Below are 23,293 nucleotides of genomic sequence, written 5' to 3' on the forward strand. Positions count from 1 at the left end.
ATGCTTTTTCTAAGGGCTATAACTCACTAATAAATTCTGCTTTAGATTGCATGTTGTACTAGAAGACTGATAAATATAATAGAATTTGGTGCTAAAGCATGAGCTGCAAGTAAATGATAATATATTAAATGGAAATGTGTTCTAGTACATTTCCCATTGAACAGATGTAATACACACTGGCTGCTTTAATTTTAGCAGAGTACTCAACTTTACTTTATTTCTACCCAGATATTGAAACAGACCATAACATACACTTTCATTGAGTTTACTAGCTTCAAGACGCATCCTAGTCTTCTCCATATTTTCAATTTCTTGAACTATTTCAGCAGCTGTTAAAATAAACACATAGAGCCAATGTTAATGACATGGTTTTACGCACTGTGCAAGGGTCACATGAGTTGTTAACAATGAAGCCAGATGATGGGAACACAAAATCCCTGTCTTATTTTTATTATTTTTCTGTAAGGCTACAGTTATTTCAAAATAAAACTTTTAAAAAATAACAGAGTTGAAACGCTGAACTCATATATGCAAACAGTTTAAAATGTTACCAAAACTACAATAAGGTCACTGTGCTCTTCCCTTTGAGTATACAGGTGTAAATAGCAGTCTCAATAGAACTGAAAAATTAGTTTATTAATGTGAATTCAATTATTAGTAAACACACAAACTCCAGTGCACTCAATATGCACTCAAACTCCAATATACTATATATGTACAGCAGGCTACTTTCAAGGAGACACAGAGGTCTACAAATACCAGGGGGAAATGGCCTTGCCTCCAGAACTTCTGTTAGCAGGTGCAGTTACCAATCACAGACATCAGAGACCTGGAATACACTCTGTCACATACATAAACACCTTGGACTGCAACAGCACTGAATTTGCAAGCATTATTTTTCTGCCTCCAAAGTCAACATACTAAAACTAAAAAATATATAGTATAGAATAAAAATCTACAATCCCACCCTGGCTGGCGTAGCTCAGTGGATTGAGCCTGGGCCTGCGAACCACACAATTGCGGTTCGATTCCCAGTCAGGGCACATGCCTGGGTTACAGGCCAGTTCCCAACAGGGAATGCGCAAGAGGAAACCATACATTGATGTTTCTCTCCTTCCCTTCCCCAGTAAAAGATGAATAAATAAAATCTTAAAAAAAAATAAAAAAGATCTACAATCCCCTCCATACATTTATACACAAAAAGACTCTATGTCTGGACTTTGCTTCAAAACGACCCGTGGGCGGGAGGAAGGCAGATGACAGAGGACACTCGGGGGCGTGGGTGGGTCCGCATGTTAAATGGGATAGTAATACCAGGGGAGTCACACTCCTCACTCCCTTTTCATATACACCTGATAGATTCCCATTTTAAAGATTTTTATAAAAACCAGTCACCAAAAGGATCGTTTAAGAATGCAATGACCTCAATTTAAAGTTTCGTTTAAATAAAAGGTACACTGGGAGTCTTCCAGCAAAGATGGAGGTGCAGGTGGATTCACTTGGCTTCCTCGCACAACCAAAAGTAGGAGAACAACCACTTTGACCATTTTGACCTAAATGAGATGTCCATCTTTATCTCTCGGAACACTTTTTGCCTTAAAGTCTATTTTCTCTGCTATTAATGTTTAATGTTGCCACATCAGCTTTTGGTTAGTGTTTGAGTGGTACATCTTTTCACATCCCTTTATTTTCAACCTTCCTGGCTATTTGTATTAAAGTGTTTTCTTCTAAACAGTATGTAATTCCCTCTTATTTTTACTCCAGTCTTTACGTTTAAAATGATCACAGTTTACCATGTTGCTGTTTTCATTTTGTCCATTTTTCTTTTTAAAAAATATTATTCCACCGTGGCTGGTGTGGCTCAGTGGATTAAGTGCTGGCCTATAAACCAAAGGGTCACCAGTCTGATTCCCAGTCAGGGCACATGCCTGGGTTGCAGGCCAGGTCCCCCAGTAGGGGACATGTGAAATGTAACCATACACTGATGTTTCTCTTCCTCTCTTTCTCCCTCCCTTCTCCTCTCTCAAATAAATGAAGGAATAAATAAATAAAAATAAATAATGGGGTATATCACGAGGACAAGGAACTAGCATAAAGAAGCGTCCACTGGCCAAACCTGGAAAAACATAAAACCAAAATAATTAAGGATGACAATAAGTTGTAAGTATGTGAATCTACACTGATCATAAATAAAGAAAAAAAAGAGGGCTCTTGTTTTCAAAATCGTGGCAAGTGGCAAATGTAGAAAAATCACATTTGGCAACTACCAGAGGAAAGGTAAGTTCAGGTAAAATTACCAAAGAATGACAGAAGGGTGAAATTTTAATGAACTATAGAATATATGGTACTAAAATGTCTCTCTAGACTTCTCTGTTAGCAAGGGTAAACTATACAATGGAGAAACCGACAAGATGACCAAAACTGCCATCACAAATGAGGGACACGAAGATGTCAAATACCTCTGGATATTACTGATATTTTGAAAAGGACAAAAGATCACTTATATAGTATTGAAACAAGTCAAAAACAGGAAGGAGTTGTCAGCAGTTCATCAACATTCAGGAATGTACAACCTGAATGTTATAAGAAAATATTAGACAAAGTCAAATTGAGAAATATTCTATTTGGGGAAAAAAACCCAAAAAACAAAGACTGCATTCTTTTTTAAAAAACAGTGTTGTTAAATGACAAAAAAAAAAAAAAAGGTTGAGGAATTGTTCAGATGGAAAGAGATGGAAAAGATATTACAACTAAATACAGTGGTGATCTGAAACTGGACTGAGTGTTGGAGGGGAAGAAAATCTATACAGGCCATTTCTGAGTCCACTGAAGAAACCAGAATAGAGATGGTAAGGTACTATAACTAAGCTGAATTCACAGAAACTGATTAACTATACTGTGGCCATAAAAGAATATCCTTTATCTTAGGAAATACAGAATGAAGTAATTTGGGATAAAGAGTCAAGATTATATAACTCACTCTCAGATTTTTAAAAAAACTTGTGTGTGCATAAAGATGTACACACATGAACACATATTCACACAGAGAGAAACAGTAATAAATAAGGCAAATGAGGAAATACTGATGGTAAGTCTGGGTAAATATGTGCATGTTCATTCCAACAGTGCTTCAGCTTTCCCACAAGGGTAAAACTATATCCAAAGAGAGATTTTTTTTAACGAATGAAAACTTAAGACTTTTTCAGACAAATAAAAGCTGAGAATTTGTCTCAACAGCACATTTACACTACAAGAAATATTAAATAATGGCTTGGTGGTGATGAACTACTTTAGCTTTACCTCGTCTGGAAAGCACTTTATCTGCCCTTCCATTCTAAATGATAGCTTTGCTGGAGAGAGTAATCTTGGATGTAGTTCTTGCCTTTCAGGACTTTGAATCTGAATACTTCTCTCCAGCTCCTTCTTGTCTGCAAAGTTTCTTTTGAGAAATAAACTGATACTCTTATGGGAGCTCCTTTGTAGGTAAATGTCTCCTTCTCTCTTGCTGCTTTTAAGATTCTCCCCTTATCTTTAATCTTGGGTAATTTAATTATGATGTGTCTTGGTGGGTTTCTCCTTGGATCCGACTTCTTTGGGATTCTTTAAGCTTCCTGGACTTGCATGTCTAGTTCCGTGGCCAGACTAGGCAAGTTTTCCTTCATTATTTTTTCAAGTAAGTTTTTAATTTCTTGCTCTTTGTCTTCTTCTCCTGGCACCCTATACCTGATGTTGGCATATTTGGAGATATCCTAGAGGTTCCTTAGCCTATGCTCATTTTTTTTTTTTTGAATTCTTGTTTATTTTTTTGTTCTGGTTGAATGTTTATCTCTTTTTTACTTTCCAAATTTTTGGCCTGAATCCCAACTGCCTTCTCTCTCTGTTGGTTTCCTGTGGCTTATTCTTTACTCTGCTTAGTGTGACCTTCATTTCTTCCTTTATTTTATTTTATTTTTATTTTTATTTTTTGCCATACTCAAGGAGAATGGAGAAATGGTGTAGGGATTAAGAAGCATAATTGGTAGGAACAAAAACAGACAGGGGGAAGTGAACAATAGCATGGGAAATGGAGAAACTAAAGAACTTACACTCATAACCCATGGACATGAATTAAGGGGGGGAACTTCTGGAGGAAAGGTGGTTACTGGGCAGAGGAAGGTAAAAGGGGAAAAAAACTGGGACAACCATAATAGCATAATTAATAAAATACACTTAAAAAGAAAACAAAATTATTGTTGACAAGATTAAGAGAAAAAATATTAAATAAACTTTTTCTGGCCAAAAGAAAAAGACACCAAATGAAAACCTGGATCTTAGCAACAAAATGAGAAACACTAGAAATAGCAAATATGTGGGCACATACAACCTTCTGCATTTTTTACTTATGAGAAAACTGACAGTTTAAAGCAAAAACAATAGTAACAACATATTATGGGGGTTATAGCACATATAGAAAAACACCTATGACAACTATAAAACAAAGAATAGAATCAGAAGGTACTTCAGTTACACATGTAGAATATAATGAAGGTAGACTGACAGGATGCAAATGTTAAACTCCAAAATAATCACCAAGCAAGTTAAACAGAGGTATAGGTAAAAAGACAATAGTGCAAATAAAGTGGAAAACTAAAAAATACTCAATCCAAAAACAAGAAAGGAAGGAAAACAAACAAAGAATAGAAAGGACAAATAGAAAATAAAGAACAAGATGGTAGACTTACACCCAATCAAAGAGATTAAACAAAATGAAAGTTAAATGAAATTTAAAAAGCAAATCCAAACCATATACTTACAAAAAAATTTAAAAATTAAAAAAAAAGTTTAAATAGAATAACATAATAGGCTTTTAAAAAAGTGAACTAAGATAAAACACAGCAGCTATATTCAAAGCAGATAAAGTAGCTTTTCAGACAAGGAATATAACCAGGGACAAGGAAAATGTTTCATAACAATAAACAGGCGAACTCATCAAAAAGACACAACAAGATCAGATGCACATACACCTAAAAGGAAAAATGGGAACATTTACGAATATACTTGGAGATTTCAATAATCCTCTCAGTAATTGTTAGGACAGTACACATGTATCAATAAGGATGTATAAGACTTGAATATACTATCAAGCAACTTTACATAACTAACATTTATAGATCACTGAACAAAAAAGCAAAATTCCCAAGTGTTTATGTAACATTCACCAAGGAAGAACAAATACTGAGTTATAAAACAAGTCTCAATAAAAGAAAAAGGTCTGACATCATACAGAATTGGTAAAGTGTAATAAAATTAAAAATGAATAATAAAAAAGATATCTGGGATATATCTGAACACTTAGAAATTTAGGCCCTGGTTGGTGTGGCTCACTGGACTGAGTGCCCACCTACAAACCACAGTCTTGCCGGTTCCATTCCCAGTCAGGACACAAGCCTGGTTTATAGGCCAGGACCCCAGAAGGGGGTGTGCAAGAGGCAACCACACATTGATGTTTCTCTCCCTTTCTCTCCCTCTTTTTCCCTCTCTCTAAAAATAAATAAATAAAAATCTTTTAAAAAAGAAAAAAATTTAAAACACTTCTAAATAACCCATGGATCAAAGGAGAAATCACAGCAAAAATTAGAAAACATTTTAATCAAATTTAAAAAAAGAAATTATAAACTTTTGTGGATGCAGATAAAACAGTGCTTAGAGAAAAAATTTTAGATTTAAATATTTTCATTAAAAAACAATGTGGGAGACTTCCACCAAGATGGAGGCATAGGTGGAAGCACTGTGCCTTCTCACACAACCAAGTTTAAAAACAAAAAATTTATAGCAACAAAAACACAGCCAAACCACAGAAAATTGAACTACACAGAAGTCTGACAATGAACCCTTCAGCCAAACCGGTAAGAGGGGCGAAGCCAGCAGCACAGCAGGGTCGGGCAGGAAAGATCCACCAGACCAACCCCGGGCACGCAACCCAGGCGTGCTGGCAGCTATGGGTGGATCCCAGGTGTGGAGAAGCGGGTGGACCCACTGAGGGCAAAAGGCAGTGGACTCACGGAGGGCTGACCAAAGTCACACAGTTGAGCGCAGATAAACCAGTGAAGGAGCAAAGCGGTGAGACAGACTGTGCAGGCCCCACTGGCATAAAGTGGCAGAGGGGAACGCCATTGTCCCTCTCTGACCCCGCCCCCACATACAGCATCACAAACCAGCGACCTGGGTCTGGGTGGCCCCACCCTGGTGAACAACTAAGGCTCCGCTCCTCATACCTAACAGGCACAAACAGATCAAAACATGGCTCAAGAACAACTCAGAGCCCCAGAGCTGATAAATCTAAGCCAGGAACAAATAGCCAAACTTTCAGATGCACAGTTCAAAACACTGGTGATCAGGATGCTCACAGAACTGGTTGATTTTAGTCACAAATTAGAGGAACATATGAAGGCTAAACTAATTGAAATGAAGGGAAATGCACAGGAAACCAATAGTGATGGAAAGGACACTGGGACTCAAATCAAAGGAGTGGACCAGAAGGAAGGAAAAAATAACCAAACAGAAAAGGATGAAGAAACAAGAATTCAAAAAAATGAGGAGAGGAACCTCCAGGACATCTTTAAACATTCCAACATCCGAATTATAGGGGTACCAGAAGGGGAAGAGGAAGAGCAACAAGTGGAACACTTATTTGAACAAATAATAAAGGAGAATTTCCCCAATCTGGCAAAGGAAATAGACTTCAGGAAATCCAGGAAGCTCAGAGAGTCCCAAAGAAGTGGGACCCAAGAAGGAACACACCAAGGCACATCATCATTACATTAGCCAAGATTAAAATGAAGGAGAGGATCCTAGAAGCAGCAAGAGATAAGGGGACAGTCACCTACAAAGGAGTTCCCATCAGACTCTCAGCGGATTTCTCAAAAGAGACCTTACAGGCAAGGAGGGACTGGAAAGAAGTATTCCAAGTCATGAAATCCAAAGACCTACAACCAAGATTGCTCTACCCAGCAAAGCTTTCAGTTAGAATGGAAGGGCAGATAAAGTGCTTCTCAGATAAGATCAAATTCAAGGAGTTCATCATCACCAAGCCCTTATTATATGAAATGTTAAAGGGACTTATCTAAGAAAAAGAAGATAAAAAAGACGAGCAGTGAAAGGACAGCAAACTCACAGTTACTAAGAACCACACCTAAAACAAAAACAAATTAAGAGGACAGCTAGATCAGGAGCAGAACAACAGAAATGAAGATCACATGGAGGGTTAGCAACAGGGGAGTGGGAGAAGGAGAAGTGGGGAGAAGGTACAGAAAATAAGTAGCATAGATGGTAGGTAGAAAATACATAGGGGAGAGGGCAAGAATAGTATGGGAAATATAGAATCTAAAGAACTTGAGACATGTGGTCATAAACTAAAGGGGGGAAATGGAGGGGGAGGGGTGTGCAGGGTGGAGGGGAATGAAGGGGGGGAATAGAACTGTAATGGCATAATCAATAAAATATATTTAAAAAATTTAAAAAAAAAAAAAACATCAAATACCAGCCCTGGCTGGTGTAGCTCAGTGGATTGACTGCAGGCCTGTGAAGCAAGGGGTCCCTGGTTCAATTCCCAGTTGGGGCACATACCTGGGTTGCTGGCCAGGTCCCCAGTGGGGGACACATGAGAGGCAACCACACACTGATGTTTCTCTCTCTTTCTCCTTCCCTTCCCCTCTCTCTAAAAATATTTTTTTAATACAAACCTCAAATACCAAAAGGGGGGAAGTGTCTTCAGGAATAAGTACAAAGGACATATGGACAAAACCAAAGAGGGGGTAGGATTGAGAGTGGGAAGTGGGGGTGGCTGGGGTTGTGGGGGGGGATTGGAGACAACTGTACTTGAACAATAAAAATATGGAAAAAGTCAAATACTATGAATAAGCCTTTCAAAAGATAAAACCTTCATACTGAAGGTTATAAAACATCTCTGACAGAAATGGAAAACAAATACATAAAGGGATAGACTAAATTCGCAAGTTGGAAGATTCAAATACCATGTAGATATTAACTTCCCCAAATTGATCTCTAGACTTAGTGCAATGCCAATCCAAGCAGGTTTTTGTTTTGTGACGGAAATTTGCAAGCTTATTGTAAAATTTATATGGAAATGCAAAGGGCCTAGAAAAACTAAAGCAATTTCAATAAACAACAAAGCTGGAAGAAATACAGTCAGCCAGCAAGATTTATTATAAATTACTTATAAAGTAATTAAGATAGCACATTGCTGGTAAGTGACTGAGCAAACAATGTCCAGACCCATGCATACAGAATTAGCTGATTCTCAGCCAAGACATACTGCCAATTCAGTGGGGAAAGGATGGTTTTTTAATACATGGTGCTGTATCAATTGGCTATCTACATAGAAAAAGAAGAATCTCACTTCCTACCTCATAACATATGGCAAAATCAAACCCAGAGAAACCACAGGTCAAAATGTAAAAGCAATAATAATAAAGTTTTTCGAAGAAAAGAGAAGATCCACATGACCTTGTGGTAGGCAAGGACATGAAAAAGGAAAGCTGCACCAGACTGGGTCATATTAAATGAAGAACTTCCTCTCAAATGAAGCCCTTGGGGATGAAAAGGTGAAATGGAAGAACGAATTAAATACACAAACATCCAGCAAGATTTCTATCCAGAAATTTTCATGTACTCTCACAATAAATAAGAAAAAAACAGATCCACGACACAGAAAATGTGGGCGTAAGACCTAAATGAGCATTTCATCAAAGAGGATGTCCAGATGGCCAATGGCACATAAAAATGTGCTAAATATTACAGTCATTAGGAAAGCTCAAATTAAAACCATAATGAAATACCACCATGGATTCACTGGAATAGCCAAAATAGAAAACTGACTGTACTGAGGTCATTAAGGATGTGGAAAAACTAGAACTCTCACACCTTCCTCATAAGTATGTACATTGGCACTAACTTTTCAGCTGTATCCACGCAAACTGAACATCTGCAAAAACATAACTATTCTAATCCTGGATATATATATTCAAAAAACTTGTGTGCCTGTGTACACAGAGACATGGAAAAGATTATTCACTGCAGCATAATTTTTATGAGCCAAAGAGTGGAAAAATCCAAATGTCCATCAACCAGTGAAAGGGAACTGAGATACATAACAGAATACTTCAGAGCAACAACAAAATCTTTTGAAATCACAAATGTACACAAAAACATGAAAGAAGCTTATAAACATAGCATTGTACAAATAAAGATACACTCAGTGTATATAAACTATTTATTATAAGCCAAAATAGGCAGAATGAATGTACAGTGTCAGCGGTCAAGACAGTGGTTGTCCACAGAATGAAGGCAGCAGTGACTGGGAGGGGCAGGGGCTTCTGAGATCCTGGTGGTGATGAGTAGTGGTTAGAGATAAGTGCCCTTGGTGAAACTTACTTTGTGATAATTCACCAAACAATACACTTACACCCTGTGTACCTTTGTGTTTACATCTTGTACTCTATTTTTTTTTAATATTGGCAATTCTATATACGCTCACAATTGAAAAAACTCCAAAATATGTGTATGGTTAAGTGAAAAAGAGAAATCACTGAAGAGTGTGTGCAGTCCCACACCACTCGACAACAGGGACACTCTGTGAGTGATGTGTCATTAGGCCACTTTGTCGTGCAAACACCACAGAGCGCACTTACACAAACCTATGGGACGCAGCCTACTGCACGCCTTGGCTACATGGTACAGCCTACTGCTCCAAAGGCCACAAGCCTGCATAACACATTACTGGGCAGCTGTGATGTAACAGTAACTATCTGTGTAACACGTCCCACTAGGAGGCTATGGCGACAACAACAGCATCACTGGGAGATAGGAATGGTTCACCTCCACTATAATCTCCAGGGACCACTGTCCTATCTGTGACCCATTGTGAACTGGAATGTTATGTGGTGTATGACTACATAACACAAACAACTTATAAAGCCACAGTGATCAAGGACATATCTTTATGTGTAATAACCATAATGGTAACATTTACTGAATACTAACTACTTGCTAAGGTACTGTGCTAGGCAGTTTATATGACTTTTATTTTCACGTATTTCTCTCAAAAACACCATGAAGTAGGTAGTGTTGTAACCTTTATCTTATTGATGAGAAAACTCAGATAATCTTTTTGCTTTAAAGTATATTGTAAACACTTTACTTACAGTACATTTATAACTTTAAGTGCTACATAACATGCCAACCATCTATGAATATTAACTTACCACTATTATTCCAAGTATTTCACTATTTTGATGCTATAGTAATTGGCAGCTTTTTACACATTTTTTAAGCATATTTTATTGATTATGCTATTACAGTTGTCCATTTTTCCCTTTTGTCCCCCTTGGTCCTGTACGCTCAGTACTTCCAGCATTCCCCCCTCACCCCACCTAGTTCATGTCCATGGGTCATACATATAAGTTCTTTGGCTTCTCCATTTTTTAGACTATTCTTAACCTTCCCCTATTTTCTGCCTACCAATTACGTTTCTTATTCCCTGTACCTTTCCCTCATTCTCTCCCTTTCCCCTCACAGCTAATAACCCTCCATGTGATCATTTCTGTGATTCTGTTCCTGTTCTAGGTGTCTGCTTCTTTTTTATGATTAGTTGTTGATAGTTATGAGTTTGTTGTCATTTTACTGTTCGTAGTTTTGATCTTCTTTTTCTTAGATAAGTCCCTTGAACATTTCATATAATGAGGGCTTGGTGATGATGAACTCCTTTAACTTGACCTTATCTGGAAAGCACTTTTATCTGCCCTTCTGTTCTAAATGATAGCTTTGCTGGATAGAGCAATCTTGGATGTAGGTCCTGGCCTTTCATGACTTGGAATACTTCTTTCCAGCCCCTTCTTGCCTGTAAGGTCTCTTTTGAGAAATCAGCTGACAGTCTTATGGGAACTCCTTTCTGGGTAATTCTCTCCTTTTCTCTTGCTGCTTTTAAGATTCTCTCCTTCTCTTTCATCTTGGATAATGTAATGAGGATGTGCCTTGGTGTGTGCTTCCTTGGGTCCAACTTCTTTGGGACTCTCTGAGCTTCCTAGACTTCCTGGAAGTCTATTTCCTTTGCTAGATTGGGGAAGTTCTCCTTTATTATTTTTTCAAATAAGTTTTCAATTTCTTGCTCTTCCTCTTCTACTTCTGGCACCCCTATATTTCAGATGTAAAAACATTTAAAGTTATCCTGGAGGTTCCTAAGCCTCTCCTCATTTTATTTTTGAATTCTCGTTTCTTCATTCTGTTTTGGTTGAATGTTTATTTTTTCCCATCTGCTCCAAATTGTTGATTTTAGTCCTGGTTTCCTTCCCTTCACTGCTGGTTCCCTGTATATTTTTCTTCATTTCACCTTACACAGCCTTCACTTCTTCCTCTATTTTGTGACCATATTCAATCATTTCTGTGAGCATGCAGACTACCATTTTTTTGAACTCTGGATCTGATGGGGGTATCTAGTCATTGCTTAGTTCTTTTACTGGATTTCTGATCTGTTCCTTCATTTGGGCTGTATCTCTTTGCCTTGGTGCACCTGTTGCACTGCAAGGGTCAGAGCCATAGGGGCTCACCAAGGCAGAGCAACTCGCTTTGCTGTGCTGTGGTGCAATCTTGATAAATGTTTCTTAACTCCTTGATTGTCAAACTTCCAAACTGGAAGTTCCAAACTGAACTTCCAGTTCAATTTTCTGGCAGTTCTGGTTAATTTTTTGTTTTTAAATTATTTCCTTCTTTTGATTGTGCAAGGAGGCAAAGCATATCTACCTATGCCTCCATTTGGCTGGAATGCTGTTTTTATTTTTTTTAATTGTTGTTCAATTACAGTTGGTCCACTCTTTTCCCCACTGCTCTCCTCTGGCCCAACTCCCTCCCTCCCACAGTCAATCCCCGCCCTGCTGTCCATGCTCATGGGTCCTTTATACATGTTCCTTGACGTGCCCTTTCCCCTTCTTTCCCTCATTACACTACTCCCTGCTCCCCACTGGTCACTGTCAGTTTGTTCTTTATTTCCATGTCTCTGGTTCTCATTTTTTGTGTTTGTTAGTTTTCTTTACTAGGCTCCACTTATAGGTGAGATCATATTGTATCTGTCTTTCACCATTGGCTTATTTCACTTAGCATAATGCTCCCCAGTTCCATCCATGCTGTCACAAAGAGTAGGAGCTCCTTCTTTCTTTCTGCTGCATAGTATTTCATTGTGTAAACATACCAGTTTTTCAATCCATTCATTTAAAGAATTTAAGGAACTTGCCCACAGTCACCCAGTCACATGCTGCAAAGCTGGTACCATAACCCAGGCTCTCTAAATCAACTCTTTATCCCACACTATCTCTGGAAAGACACATAGAAACTGGCAGCAGTTATTGCTTCTGAGAAGAGAATGGGGACTGAGACTGGCTGAGAGAAAGGCTAGTGTATCATAGTATATAATCTAATACCTTCTGAAGAAATACATTTGCATGTCTTAACTATTTTCAAAAGTATATCTATTAAAAATCTATTTCTATGATTTATAATCCTGAGCTATACAAAACTGCTGTATGCAGGATGAGCATTACTCACTGTTTTATTGCTTTACCTGATTTAGGATGCAAAGCATCACACTGGGCATTGTACATGTGTACAAATTCTTGGTGCCTTTTAATGAGCTGTTGTTTATTTCCTTGAATAGATAATCCATGTTCTTTTAGCTTTTTCTTTAAATCACGATCTGATAGCAAGTTATATACAGTTTTGGGCAGCGGCTTCCTTTTCTGAACAGAACTGAAAAGGGGAGGAAACGAGATAACTGAGTATTATTGTGAATTATCAAATGCTTTTCATTTAAGATAGTAATTTAGCCCAGGCTAGTGTAGCTCAGGGGATTGAGCGTGGGCTGGGAACCAAAGAGTCACCAGTTTGATTCCCAGTCAGGGCACATGCCTGGGTTGCAGGCCAGGTCCCCAATAGGGGGCACGTGAGAGGCAACCACACATTGATGTTTCTCTCCCTTTCTCCTTCCCTTCCCTTCTCTCTAAAAATAAATAAATGAATGAATGAATGAATGATAATAATTTACCTTCTGACTCAATTCCAGGGTGACCAGGAGAATGGACCCATTAAGATAAAAATGGAAAAGAGAAGGATGAAATTTGTAAATCAAGCTGACTGTGTTTAACATGATGCATGAGAGGTGCCAGTGGGACATTCAGATAGAGAAACTCAGGTCTCAGAAAGCGGGCAGGCCTGAAGCTGCCGACTGGGGACTCACATAGAAGGCCCATGAACTAAATGCTATGAGAATTTCACTAAGAATCACATTTATGTAGACTTATTCAATTCTCTATCTCTTTAAAGCATGGTTTTCCTAAAATTTGCCTCTAGCTCCTATGCAAAATCTCTGCAAAGAGCAGTTATATCGAACAGAGTACTAATCCTACTATGTATTAAGCTATGGACTGAACATTACCACCATACGTATCTTCTTTAGAAAACGTTTTAATCCACAGGCAAAACTGCCCCGCAAGTCCAAGACAATCATTTTGCAAAAGCACTAGGTGAAATAAAAGACCTGTTGGGACAATTAGCTTTATCCAATTCATTATCACCAATGAAAAAGGAATTCAGAAAACTGATGGGTAGATGGTATTCTTGTGCTATCATCTTCAAAGAACACATCTGAAAACAACAGCAAAAAACACAACAGGGCTTTGTTCTCTTCAACTTAAAGTAATTATACTAACAAATATGTATATAAGGCACTACAAGAAGGGTACTAGCAAAATCACCATCTGGCTCTCCATTCTATTTTCATAATTGATATACTGATTAGCACTAAACTCTAATTTTAAATATAACAAAGCCGATTAAATGAGTTTCTTTTACTCCCTCCAAAATACCAGTTAATAAACATTAAAATGGAATAGAAGTCAAGCTACCCAAGGGTATCAATGACTTAAGACAATTTTATAAACAGAAACTAGTTAGTGAGTATTAATCTGATTATGAACTTGTTCTCTGAGTGTATCACCTGACTCAACACTATGGCGATTAGGTGATTAATGAATATGTATTCAAGGTAGTTATTATAACTGCAATCATTTTAAAACAACACTATCAAAATTTCAGGTAAAAATTAATAGGAAGCTGAAAGCAATAATTTTATCAAAAAACAAGATTTTACAAAGGACTTCCATATAACTAGTTCACAGAAGGCCATGCCACCCAAACTTCAGTGTGTCTCAGAACCACTTGGAGAGCTTATTTAAAATGCAGATTCTCAGTCACTTCTCCAAACCAACCCCCAACTTACTCTGTCCTGAAGTGGGGACCTAAAGTCTATATTAATAAGGTTCCACAGGGTAAATCTGATGTAAATAGTTCAGAACACAATGACAGAAATAATAGTTAAATATAGACTGAAAAAAAAACAGACATTTCTCTACTAACCAACAGTATCATTCTCTGGTTAAATTATTTCATTTATGACCTATCAATAAAGTTTAAAAGCCAGAAATAACTATTTAATTGTAGAAAGACCCGCAAACTCTCAACAGATAATATTTTCCTGAAAATCACTCTTCTTACAATGATAGGCCATTGAACTCAACAACACTGATAAAATTATGGTTAAATCCTGGCAGGTAGCTAGAGCTGAAACATTTTGTAGTAGTTTATGCAAGTGCATTGTGAGGGACAATGCACTCAATCTATACAGCTAAAGCATTTATTTTATCAAGGACAGATAACTCATGACTACGAAACTCCAATGGAAAGCTGCACTCTTCATTGGCACATACAATGAAAAGTACCAGCAGAAAACAATTTCTGCCAAGAATGCTAAAACACAAAGCCTCACAAATGTGTCCCAAAACATGAAAATGACACTGATTTTTCTTCCACGATTTAGTGAAACCGCATGAACACATTTAGCGGTCCTCAGAACCTGAAGACATCAAAAGAAACAGCATTCTTTGAATTAACTCTGATATGAGTCTACACAGAATGGGTTAAGGGTTGCCATCTATATCAAGAAAATGGCCTGTCAGGGTGTTATGGAAAAAATGTTTTAATGTCAGAGGCTCTTATGTGACAAGATCTTGGACCAAGTTTTAACTTCTTTAAAGAGAAATGAGGCTCAATGTTTCCCTAAATGTAGCTTCACAAACACCAGTTTCGTGAGATATGAGTTATCAGGACAAAGAGGTTTGGGAGTAAGATAAATTTAGGAATTACTGGATTAAAGAAAATCTAACAATTGTCTTTAATGGAGGACTTCTCAGAGGCTTCAATAAACTAACTTGTATAGTCAGTCTTTTCCTAAGAGGCAGATTTCAGTCTGCAGTGCTTCTAAGTTCAACAACAGAGCAACTGGCAGGACTGCAGCAGCCCACAGAGCAGGGTCTGGAACTACTATTGGAACTTGAACTTAACTATATATGTCTTTGGATTCATCACAAGAGGTAAATGTGTTAGAGGACATATGATGGGTACATCTAGAAAAACAGCAGTCCAAGTAAGATATCTGTGTTGATTCCTTACTCTTCAAAGAGAAAATGCTCAGCTTCTACATCCCCAACTCTTTCTTTAGAAGGAAACATTTCTAAAGTGAAATACAGCCCATCCAATTCTGATGGCTTATAGGAAATAATCCTTGAGATGATCCAATTTCATTTATTCCAAATCTCGACTAATAAAGTAACCTACAAAAATCGAATTTTATTCTCAGCAACACATTTACCCATCAGGAGGCAGTGCTGGGCACACAGGACTGCACAGGCACTTGTGGCCCTACGGGGGGCTTGCAGGCCGCCACGGACAATAGCTAGGGACGATCAAGCAGCACAGCCAATTTTACCTATTTTATTTATTTATTTCTAGAGAGAGGGAGAGAGAGAGGGAGAAAGAGAGGGAGAGAAACATCAGTAAGTTCCCTCTTGCACACTGGGGGCTGGCCTACAACCAAGGCATGTGCCCTGATTGAGAATCGAACTAGAGACCTTTCAGTCCACAGGCCAGCAATCAATCCACTGAGCCACACCAGCCAGAACCAATTTTATCTATTTTTAAATGTTATAGTTCACTGTAAGAATTCACTTGAAAAAAGGTTTTGCTGGGGGAAAAATATTAACTATCAAGCTAAAAATACTGCAATAAAAAAATGTCAATTAATGCCCCCCAAAGCAAATTAATAAAGCATCATTGTGGGGTATGTATTAGCTTTCCTAAGTTATAACAGCATGAGTTTGTCCCGTGAAACCTGACTTCACTCCATATTTACTGGTACTCAAAAATTAAGTGATGCCATTTTATCTTTAATCACAAAAAATAAGAAAAGTTCCTCCCTTAATAACATGGTTTTTAGAAAATGCTCTTCCAAGTCCTTCAAAACAGGAAAACGTAAGAGCCTATCAATCTATTCCCCCCAACTTCCCAGACTCCATTGATTTCTTTACTTCCCCCTCCTCCTTTTCCAAATCTCTCTGACCCCTTCTGTTTCAGAGGAAAAGTTCTTTCTACACATCAAAGATTAACTTCATTATTGGGCTCTTCATCTCTTATGCTCCTGACCTTGTTCCATCCAACATCTGCTCTTTCCCTGCAAACAGCAGGAGAGAGACTGAAGGCTTAACCAATTTCTATTTTAAAAAATAAAATCTTCCTTATTCTAGATATTTCCTGCTTTCCCAAACCACGGTCTCATCTCTCTTCTTCCCTTCATCACCAGACTCCTCTAATTTGCGGCTTCTGCTTTCTTATCATCTTCATTAACCACCGATTCCTGAGCACCTGCAATATAACTTTGACTAAAATTTCATTCCCAAACAATCCATATGTATAACGACAGAGATCTGCATAAATAAATTAATGTGACTCTGATGTATAAGGGAGGCAAAACAGAAGTGTGGGTGCAAACACTGAGCTGATCATTTATTAGTTATGCCCCCTGGGCGGTGGGGGGCTGAGGCAGGAGGACATTCCATTCCATATATAGATCTACCCTTTTGTACCTTGTAAAGGCATATGTACAGAATTGCCTACAGGGAAAACATTTATTTTAAACTAGCTATATTTAAAATTGTGAAAACTCTGAGCATCCGAAAGACCAAAGAAAGATTTTATATGTTCTATATTCAGAGTATAACCTTACTGTCTTTGGTTAAGGAGCTTTATGGTAGTTCTAAAGTTCTAAGAGAAGGAAGCAAGTTAAAAAAAATTTAATCCTAAGTCACTAATTTCTTGTTAAGTCAAATTCCATTAGCAGTTACATTTAATAGCTAATTACACTGGCAAAGTGGGAGCAGATGAAGAACAAGGCGAGAGAACGGATGAGGAACTGACAGAAGGAAAGGCAAGAGCAAGTGGGAGAGGGACTCTGGCACCTGGTCACGAGGATAAAAGGAATCTGTGGTTTCCCCCCAAGTTTGTAAAAGCACCAAGGGCATCTAGCTAAAGCAGCTCTACCGTTGTGCCTGACTTTCTTACCTTCTGAGGCTTTCCTTCTTCTCTTCACGCGATAAACAGTTGTCCAGGTGCTTATTAATATGATCTTCCAGAATATGAACCCCACAAACAGGACAATCCACTATATTTTTTTAAAAAAGAAAAGATGATTTATTATTGGTAGAATGGGCAAAAAATAATATAACATGGCATGGTTCGCAGATTAAGATAAAAACTAAAATCCCAACATGAACAACTTAGAAAAGCAGAAGAGGGAAAGAATGGCCCTTGGGCAACAGGAGGGGGACAGACTGGTTACTGGTAAGGACTGAACTGTGGGAGGTCGCGGAATTCAAAAGAGACTGCAGAGAAGTTTGAGGATTTGTTTATCAGAAAATGCTTTGGTTAAGTCATTTCTCCCAAGGCGTGAAGAAACTATAAAACTAATCCTAGGTTTTCCCAACTCTCAGGGCCGCCCACCCGTGTGCAGTGCAAAGCAATCGCAACAACCTGAGTTAAGACACACTGGGCTGGGGGCGACCTGAAGGGGGGGTGGCACAGCCGGAGTAAAGCAGTTACAGGTTTGGGCCAACTACTGCTCACTTTATCAATGGTTACAAATTTGCTTTAGTCTTGTTTGTAAGTTAAAATTAGGAAACACAATCATTCTCAAACTGTTTCCTGGAGTTGCAGGGATCTACACAGCTATCTTGGGGTCTAGAGGCCACCACAGGTGACAGACAGCGACAAAGGGAGAGGTCAGGCGGAGCAGCACATCGCTAACACAGCAGGGCCTGTTTGAGCTCTTTTATACATGCTGGTTCACTGTAAGATTTCATTTGCAAATATGACTCTGCTGGAATAAATAATTTAACTATCAAGCTAAAAACACTACCATAAGAACTGTGAACTGACAGACTGACCAAAAGTAAGGTGTACCAGGAAATACAAGTAAAATGGACATATCCTTATGAAACTTAAACAATTGGATACTAATACACTAATGTCAATTTAAATTTAATAATTTAAGCCACTGATAGCCCTGCATTGTGTGTGCTGTGAGTGTACCAAAGATGTCTAAGGCACAGCTTCTGCCTACAAGGTCCTCTAAACATCACTGGCAAGAACAGACATGAATCAACAGGTTAACAGGCTGACTCACTCATTAAAAAGTTCAGCAGATTATAGAGGAAGAGACCAGAAAACATGCTCTACCACTTCAGTGACATGACCTATCAATACTACCCAACATAACCAAAGAGTGGTTACCAACAGAGCCCAAAAGGCAGAATGGGGTCGCCACAAACCACAAAGGGCCAGGCAGTCAAGGCTGCGGGCTTCGGGAGCCAGGCGGCCTCTGTCACAACTACTCAACACACCACGCGGCATGAAAACAGCCAAGACAACATGCAAACAAAGGATGTGGCTGTGCTCCAGTGAACCTTTACTGACAAAAATAGGTGTGACAAGCCAAATTTGGCCTGCAAATAGTGACTGCCAGTCCCTGGGTGCATTCAAGAAGCATGCAGAGACCAGCTTGGCTAGAGCAGAGGACTTTTGAGAGGCAGAGCTGAGTAAGTTTGGACAGGAAGGGCAGGGGTCATATTGTTTTAGGCTGTAAATAGCAGTGGGAACAGCTTGGAAGTGTGCAAGTGGTGGTATAATAACATACAAAGCACTCTTTAAGATTAAAGTAGAAAAATATGAAAGATGAGGGGGGAACTGAAAGCTACTGTCATGCTCAAAGTGTAAACTAATGAAAACTGCTTCATTTATGCAGCAATCAGCCTGAATCAGAGAGAAACAGAACATCTTGAGGCAATGCCTACATCAACTTTTGAGACTGTTGTAAGCTGAGATATGACTTGCTCTTTCTTGAATTTCTCCCCACTCAAAAATGGTACTTATTTATTCTTACGTCATGAGGGATGAGAAGGTTTCCATTCAGAAAATACACACATGAAAGTAATTTCCTACCTTTAGTAACTTGTTTCAAAGTTGATGTAGAGGGTGATTCAGCAGCATTAGCATCCACGATGCCTGAAACTCTCTTTCCCAAGGAAGGTGTCTCATTGGTCTTTGCAGAAGTGCTCACCACTTTTTGAGGGCTGAATTTGTTTTCACTCTTATTCATCAACAATCTGGATGTAGAATCACCAGTTTCTCTAATCAAGAAATTTTCCATTAACCTGCTTCCTTGCTTTAAAGAATGTCTGAAGGCTACAGGAGTGTGTACTTTGGCAGCAACGTTCTTTGAAGAGGAGGAAGCAGGAGAAATGGGTGGTGACTCTAAGGCAAACTGCAATAAATGATTCCTTGAAGCACAAAAAACACAATGGACAATTAAGATATCGAGTAATGTATAATAAGTTAACTAACATAAGCTGATTTCTCAATTAACACTTATTTCTACGAAATATAAAACTTACTCCCTAATGACAACCAAACCAAAATGCTTCTTCTAGAACAAAATAAATACAAAACAATATATTTGACTTTAAAAACCAGTTAATCTGTCTATAAAAGAAAATGGAGAGACTTCAGATTCTGGCAATGGAGAATAACTAGTATCAGAATTAACCTCCAATCATAAATAACTTTAAAATCTGGACAAAATATATACAAACAACTGTTTGTAAGCATGGGCTATAGTCAGCACAAGGCTGCAAACCCTGAGAGAAGAGAAACATGAGGTGATCCAATACTTCCCCAAGAATTTCCCCTAGAAGCATTTTCTGGGGGTTGTACTTGAACTGAAGTCAAAACACAGACCAGTGACCTCAATAGATAGAGGGAACAGAGACCAGAATTCTAGGCAAAGGTGGCTGGGCTTGGAGGGATGGCATGCTGAATAGGCATTAGCCATGAAAAGTAAACCCCAAATGTCTTAGAAATTTTGTCAAATCCTGATCATCTGAAGAACTGCACAAGAATAAGAAAAAACCAGGAGACCTGGCCAGAAGCAGATGCTAGGAAGCTGAGATTCCAAAGGTCAGAGCTAAGAAAACTGTTGGGAGTATGAGCCCATCCAAAGCTGAGAGACCTTGGTGCAAGACCCCAGACATTCCTTTGTAACCCCAATAAGGCCACACCTTAGGAAGAAGGACCACACTCTAGAAATACAGTTAAAAAAAAAAATGAAACAGACTAAAACTAACAAAACACTAAACCAGGCCTAGACAAGATAAAAGTGAAGAGGCTGATAAATTTAACAGCCTATCAAAACAAAATTCAACATCTTTCAAAAAAGATAACTCACAGCTCCTATTATATTTCACCTACAATGTTCAACATAAAATTGAAAGTTACTTGACATGCTAAGAAGCAGTAAAGTAGCCAGTAATCAACAGATAAAATAGTCAATGGGGACTTCTGGACAAGGTGCTGGCGTAGATACATACTCTTTGCCTCCTCACACGATCAAAAGAACAACAAAAAATTTAAAAACAAAAACAACCAAAACTGCCAGAAAAATCAAATTTTATGGAGTTAAAGAAGAAACATTCATCAAGGGTGGGAGAAGGAACAGAGAAAGACAGCCTGGGCAGAGAGGACATGCAGTAATCTGGCAGCTGAAAGACCAGACAGGTGAAGTGGCAGCTGGTGTACCAGGTGGTTTCACTTTTGTGTGCGGATAAACCAGCAGGAACAACTGTGGAGACAGACTGTGCAACACAGGGTTCCAGCACCGGGAAATAAAGCCTCAAAACTCTAACTGAAAAAACCTATGGGGGTTGCGGTGGAGGGAGAAACTCCCAGCCTCACAGGAGAGTTCCTTGGAAAGCCCACAGGGTCCTAGAATGCACACAAGATGATCTACCCAGGTGTCAGCATCGTAAGGACCCAATTTGCTTGTGGGTAGCAGGGTAAGTGACTAAAAGCTGGCTGAGAGGCGAGCAAGCGACATTGTTCCCTCTAGGGGACAATTCAGCACCACGGCACAGTGAAGGAGGTTGCCCCACCCTCGCAAATACATCAGGCTCTGCCCCTTACAATGTAACAGGCCCCCCTGAGACAAAGAAATATGGTTCAAATGAAAGAACAGATTAAAGATCCAAAAATAGAAATAAATGATGAAGAGATACCCAACCTATCAGATGCAGAGTTCAAAACACTGGTGATCAAGATGCTCACAGAAATGATTGAATATGGTCACAAAATAGAGGAAGAAGTGAAGGCTTTGCAAAGAGAAACGAATATACAGGGAACCAACAGTGAAGGGAAGGAAACCAGGACTAAAATCAACAATTTGGAGCAGAAAGAAGAAATAAACATTCAACCACAAGGGAATGAAGAAACAAGAATTCCAAACAATGAGAAGAGGCTTAGGAACCTCCAGAACAACTTCAAATGTTCCTACATCCAAATCATAGGGGTACCAGAAGTAGAAGAGGAAGAGCAAGAAGCTAAAAACTTATGTGAAAAAAATAATGAAGGAAAACTTCCCTAATGTGGCAAAGAAAATAGACTTCCAGGAAGTCCAGGAAGCTCAGAGAGTCCCAAAGAAGTTGGACCCAAGGAAGCACACACCAAGGTACATCCTCATTACGTTATCCAAGATTAAAGAGAAGGAGAGAATCTTAAAAGCAGCAAGAGAAAAGGAGAGAGTTACCTATGAAGGAGTTCCCATAAGACTATCAGCTGATTTCTCAAAAGAAACCTTACAGGCAACAAGGGGCTGGAAAAAAGTATTGTAAATCATGAAAATCAAGGACTACATCCAAGATTGCTCTATCCAGCAAAACTATCACTTAGAACAGAAGGGCAGATAAAGTGCTTTCCAGATAAGGTAAAGCTAAAGGAGTTCATCGTCACCAAGCCCTTATTATATGAGATGTTAAAGGGATTTATCTTAGAAAAAATTTATGATAAAAATTACAAACAGTAACATTAAAACAAACTCATAACTATGAAAAACTAAACAAAAACAAAAACAAACTAAGCAAACAACTAGAACAGGAACAGAATCACATGGAGGGTTATCAGCAGGAAGAGCTGGGAATGGGAGGAAATGTGAAGGAAATCATACTTCAGCAGGAAATAAGCGGGGAATAAGAAGTATAAATGGTAGATACAAAATAGACAGGGGGAGCTTAAAAACAGTATAGGAAATGGAGAAGCCCAATAACTTGCATGTACGAACCACAGACATGAACTAAGAGGGGTAAATGTAGGTGGGATGGGAGGTGCAGGGTTGAGGGGGAAAAAGGGTGAAAAAAATGGGACAACTATAACAGCATAATCAACAAAATATATATATTTTAAAATAGTTAATGGAAGGAGATCCAGAAGTAATCAAAAGAGTGGCATTAGCAGATTAAAATTTCAAGGAAACTATGATGAATATGTTAAATAAAAAAGAAATATAAACAAATGGATTAAAAGATAGTGTATTGTAAGAGGGAATTCAAATCTATCCCAGAAAAGATAGAGGCATATCGTAATCAAACTACTGAAAATCAAAAATGATGAGAAAGTCCTGTAAATAATCAGAAAAAATTAAGACATTACCTCTAGGGCACAGTTTCTCAATCTTGGCACTACTGACCCATTAAGATCATTGTTTGTTGTGAGTTCTGTTCTGTGCATCGTAAGAAGCTCAGAAGGAACTACAGGCCCCACCAAATACCAGCAGCATACGTCCCTCCCAACCAGGTGGAGATAATCAAAATATATGCAGACACTGCCAAATGTCCCCTGGGGGAGGTGCTAAAAAAAAACAACACAAAATCACTCTCAGGTAAGAATCCCTGATATACAAGAACAGGAAGAAATATCACTGACTTTTCAATGAAAACTATGGAAGCAAAAAGAATAGAATGGCATCTTTAAAGTATAG

At 38.5% G+C, this 23,293-nt stretch overlaps 1 protein-coding gene across 3 annotated transcripts in view; it reads right to left on the minus strand.

Moving 5' to 3' along the window:
• Positions 1–23,293, minus strand: part of RAD18 (RAD18 E3 ubiquitin protein ligase) — a 116,330-nt gene that overhangs the window by 57,826 nt on the left and 35,211 nt on the right. For all 3 annotated transcript variants that reach the window (XM_053669310.1, XM_037134676.2, XM_053669311.1), the window contains exons 5-8: positions 19,432–19,769; positions 17,497–17,596; positions 12,611–12,795; positions 253–329 (exon numbers count right to left, since the gene is read on the minus strand). In XM_053669310.1, the coding sequence (XP_053525285.1) occupies positions 253–329; positions 12,611–12,795; positions 17,497–17,596; positions 19,432–19,769 (700 nt within the window). The remainder of the gene's footprint in view (positions 1–252; positions 330–12,610; positions 12,796–17,496; positions 17,597–19,431; positions 19,770–23,293) is intronic.

Source organism: Artibeus jamaicensis, unplaced genomic scaffold, assembly GCF_021234435.1.
Source record: "Artibeus jamaicensis isolate MK-2021 breed Jamaican fruit bat unplaced genomic scaffold, CSHL_Jam_final contig_519, whole genome shotgun sequence".
Taxonomy (NCBI): Eukaryota; Metazoa; Chordata; class Mammalia; order Chiroptera; family Phyllostomidae; genus Artibeus; species Artibeus jamaicensis.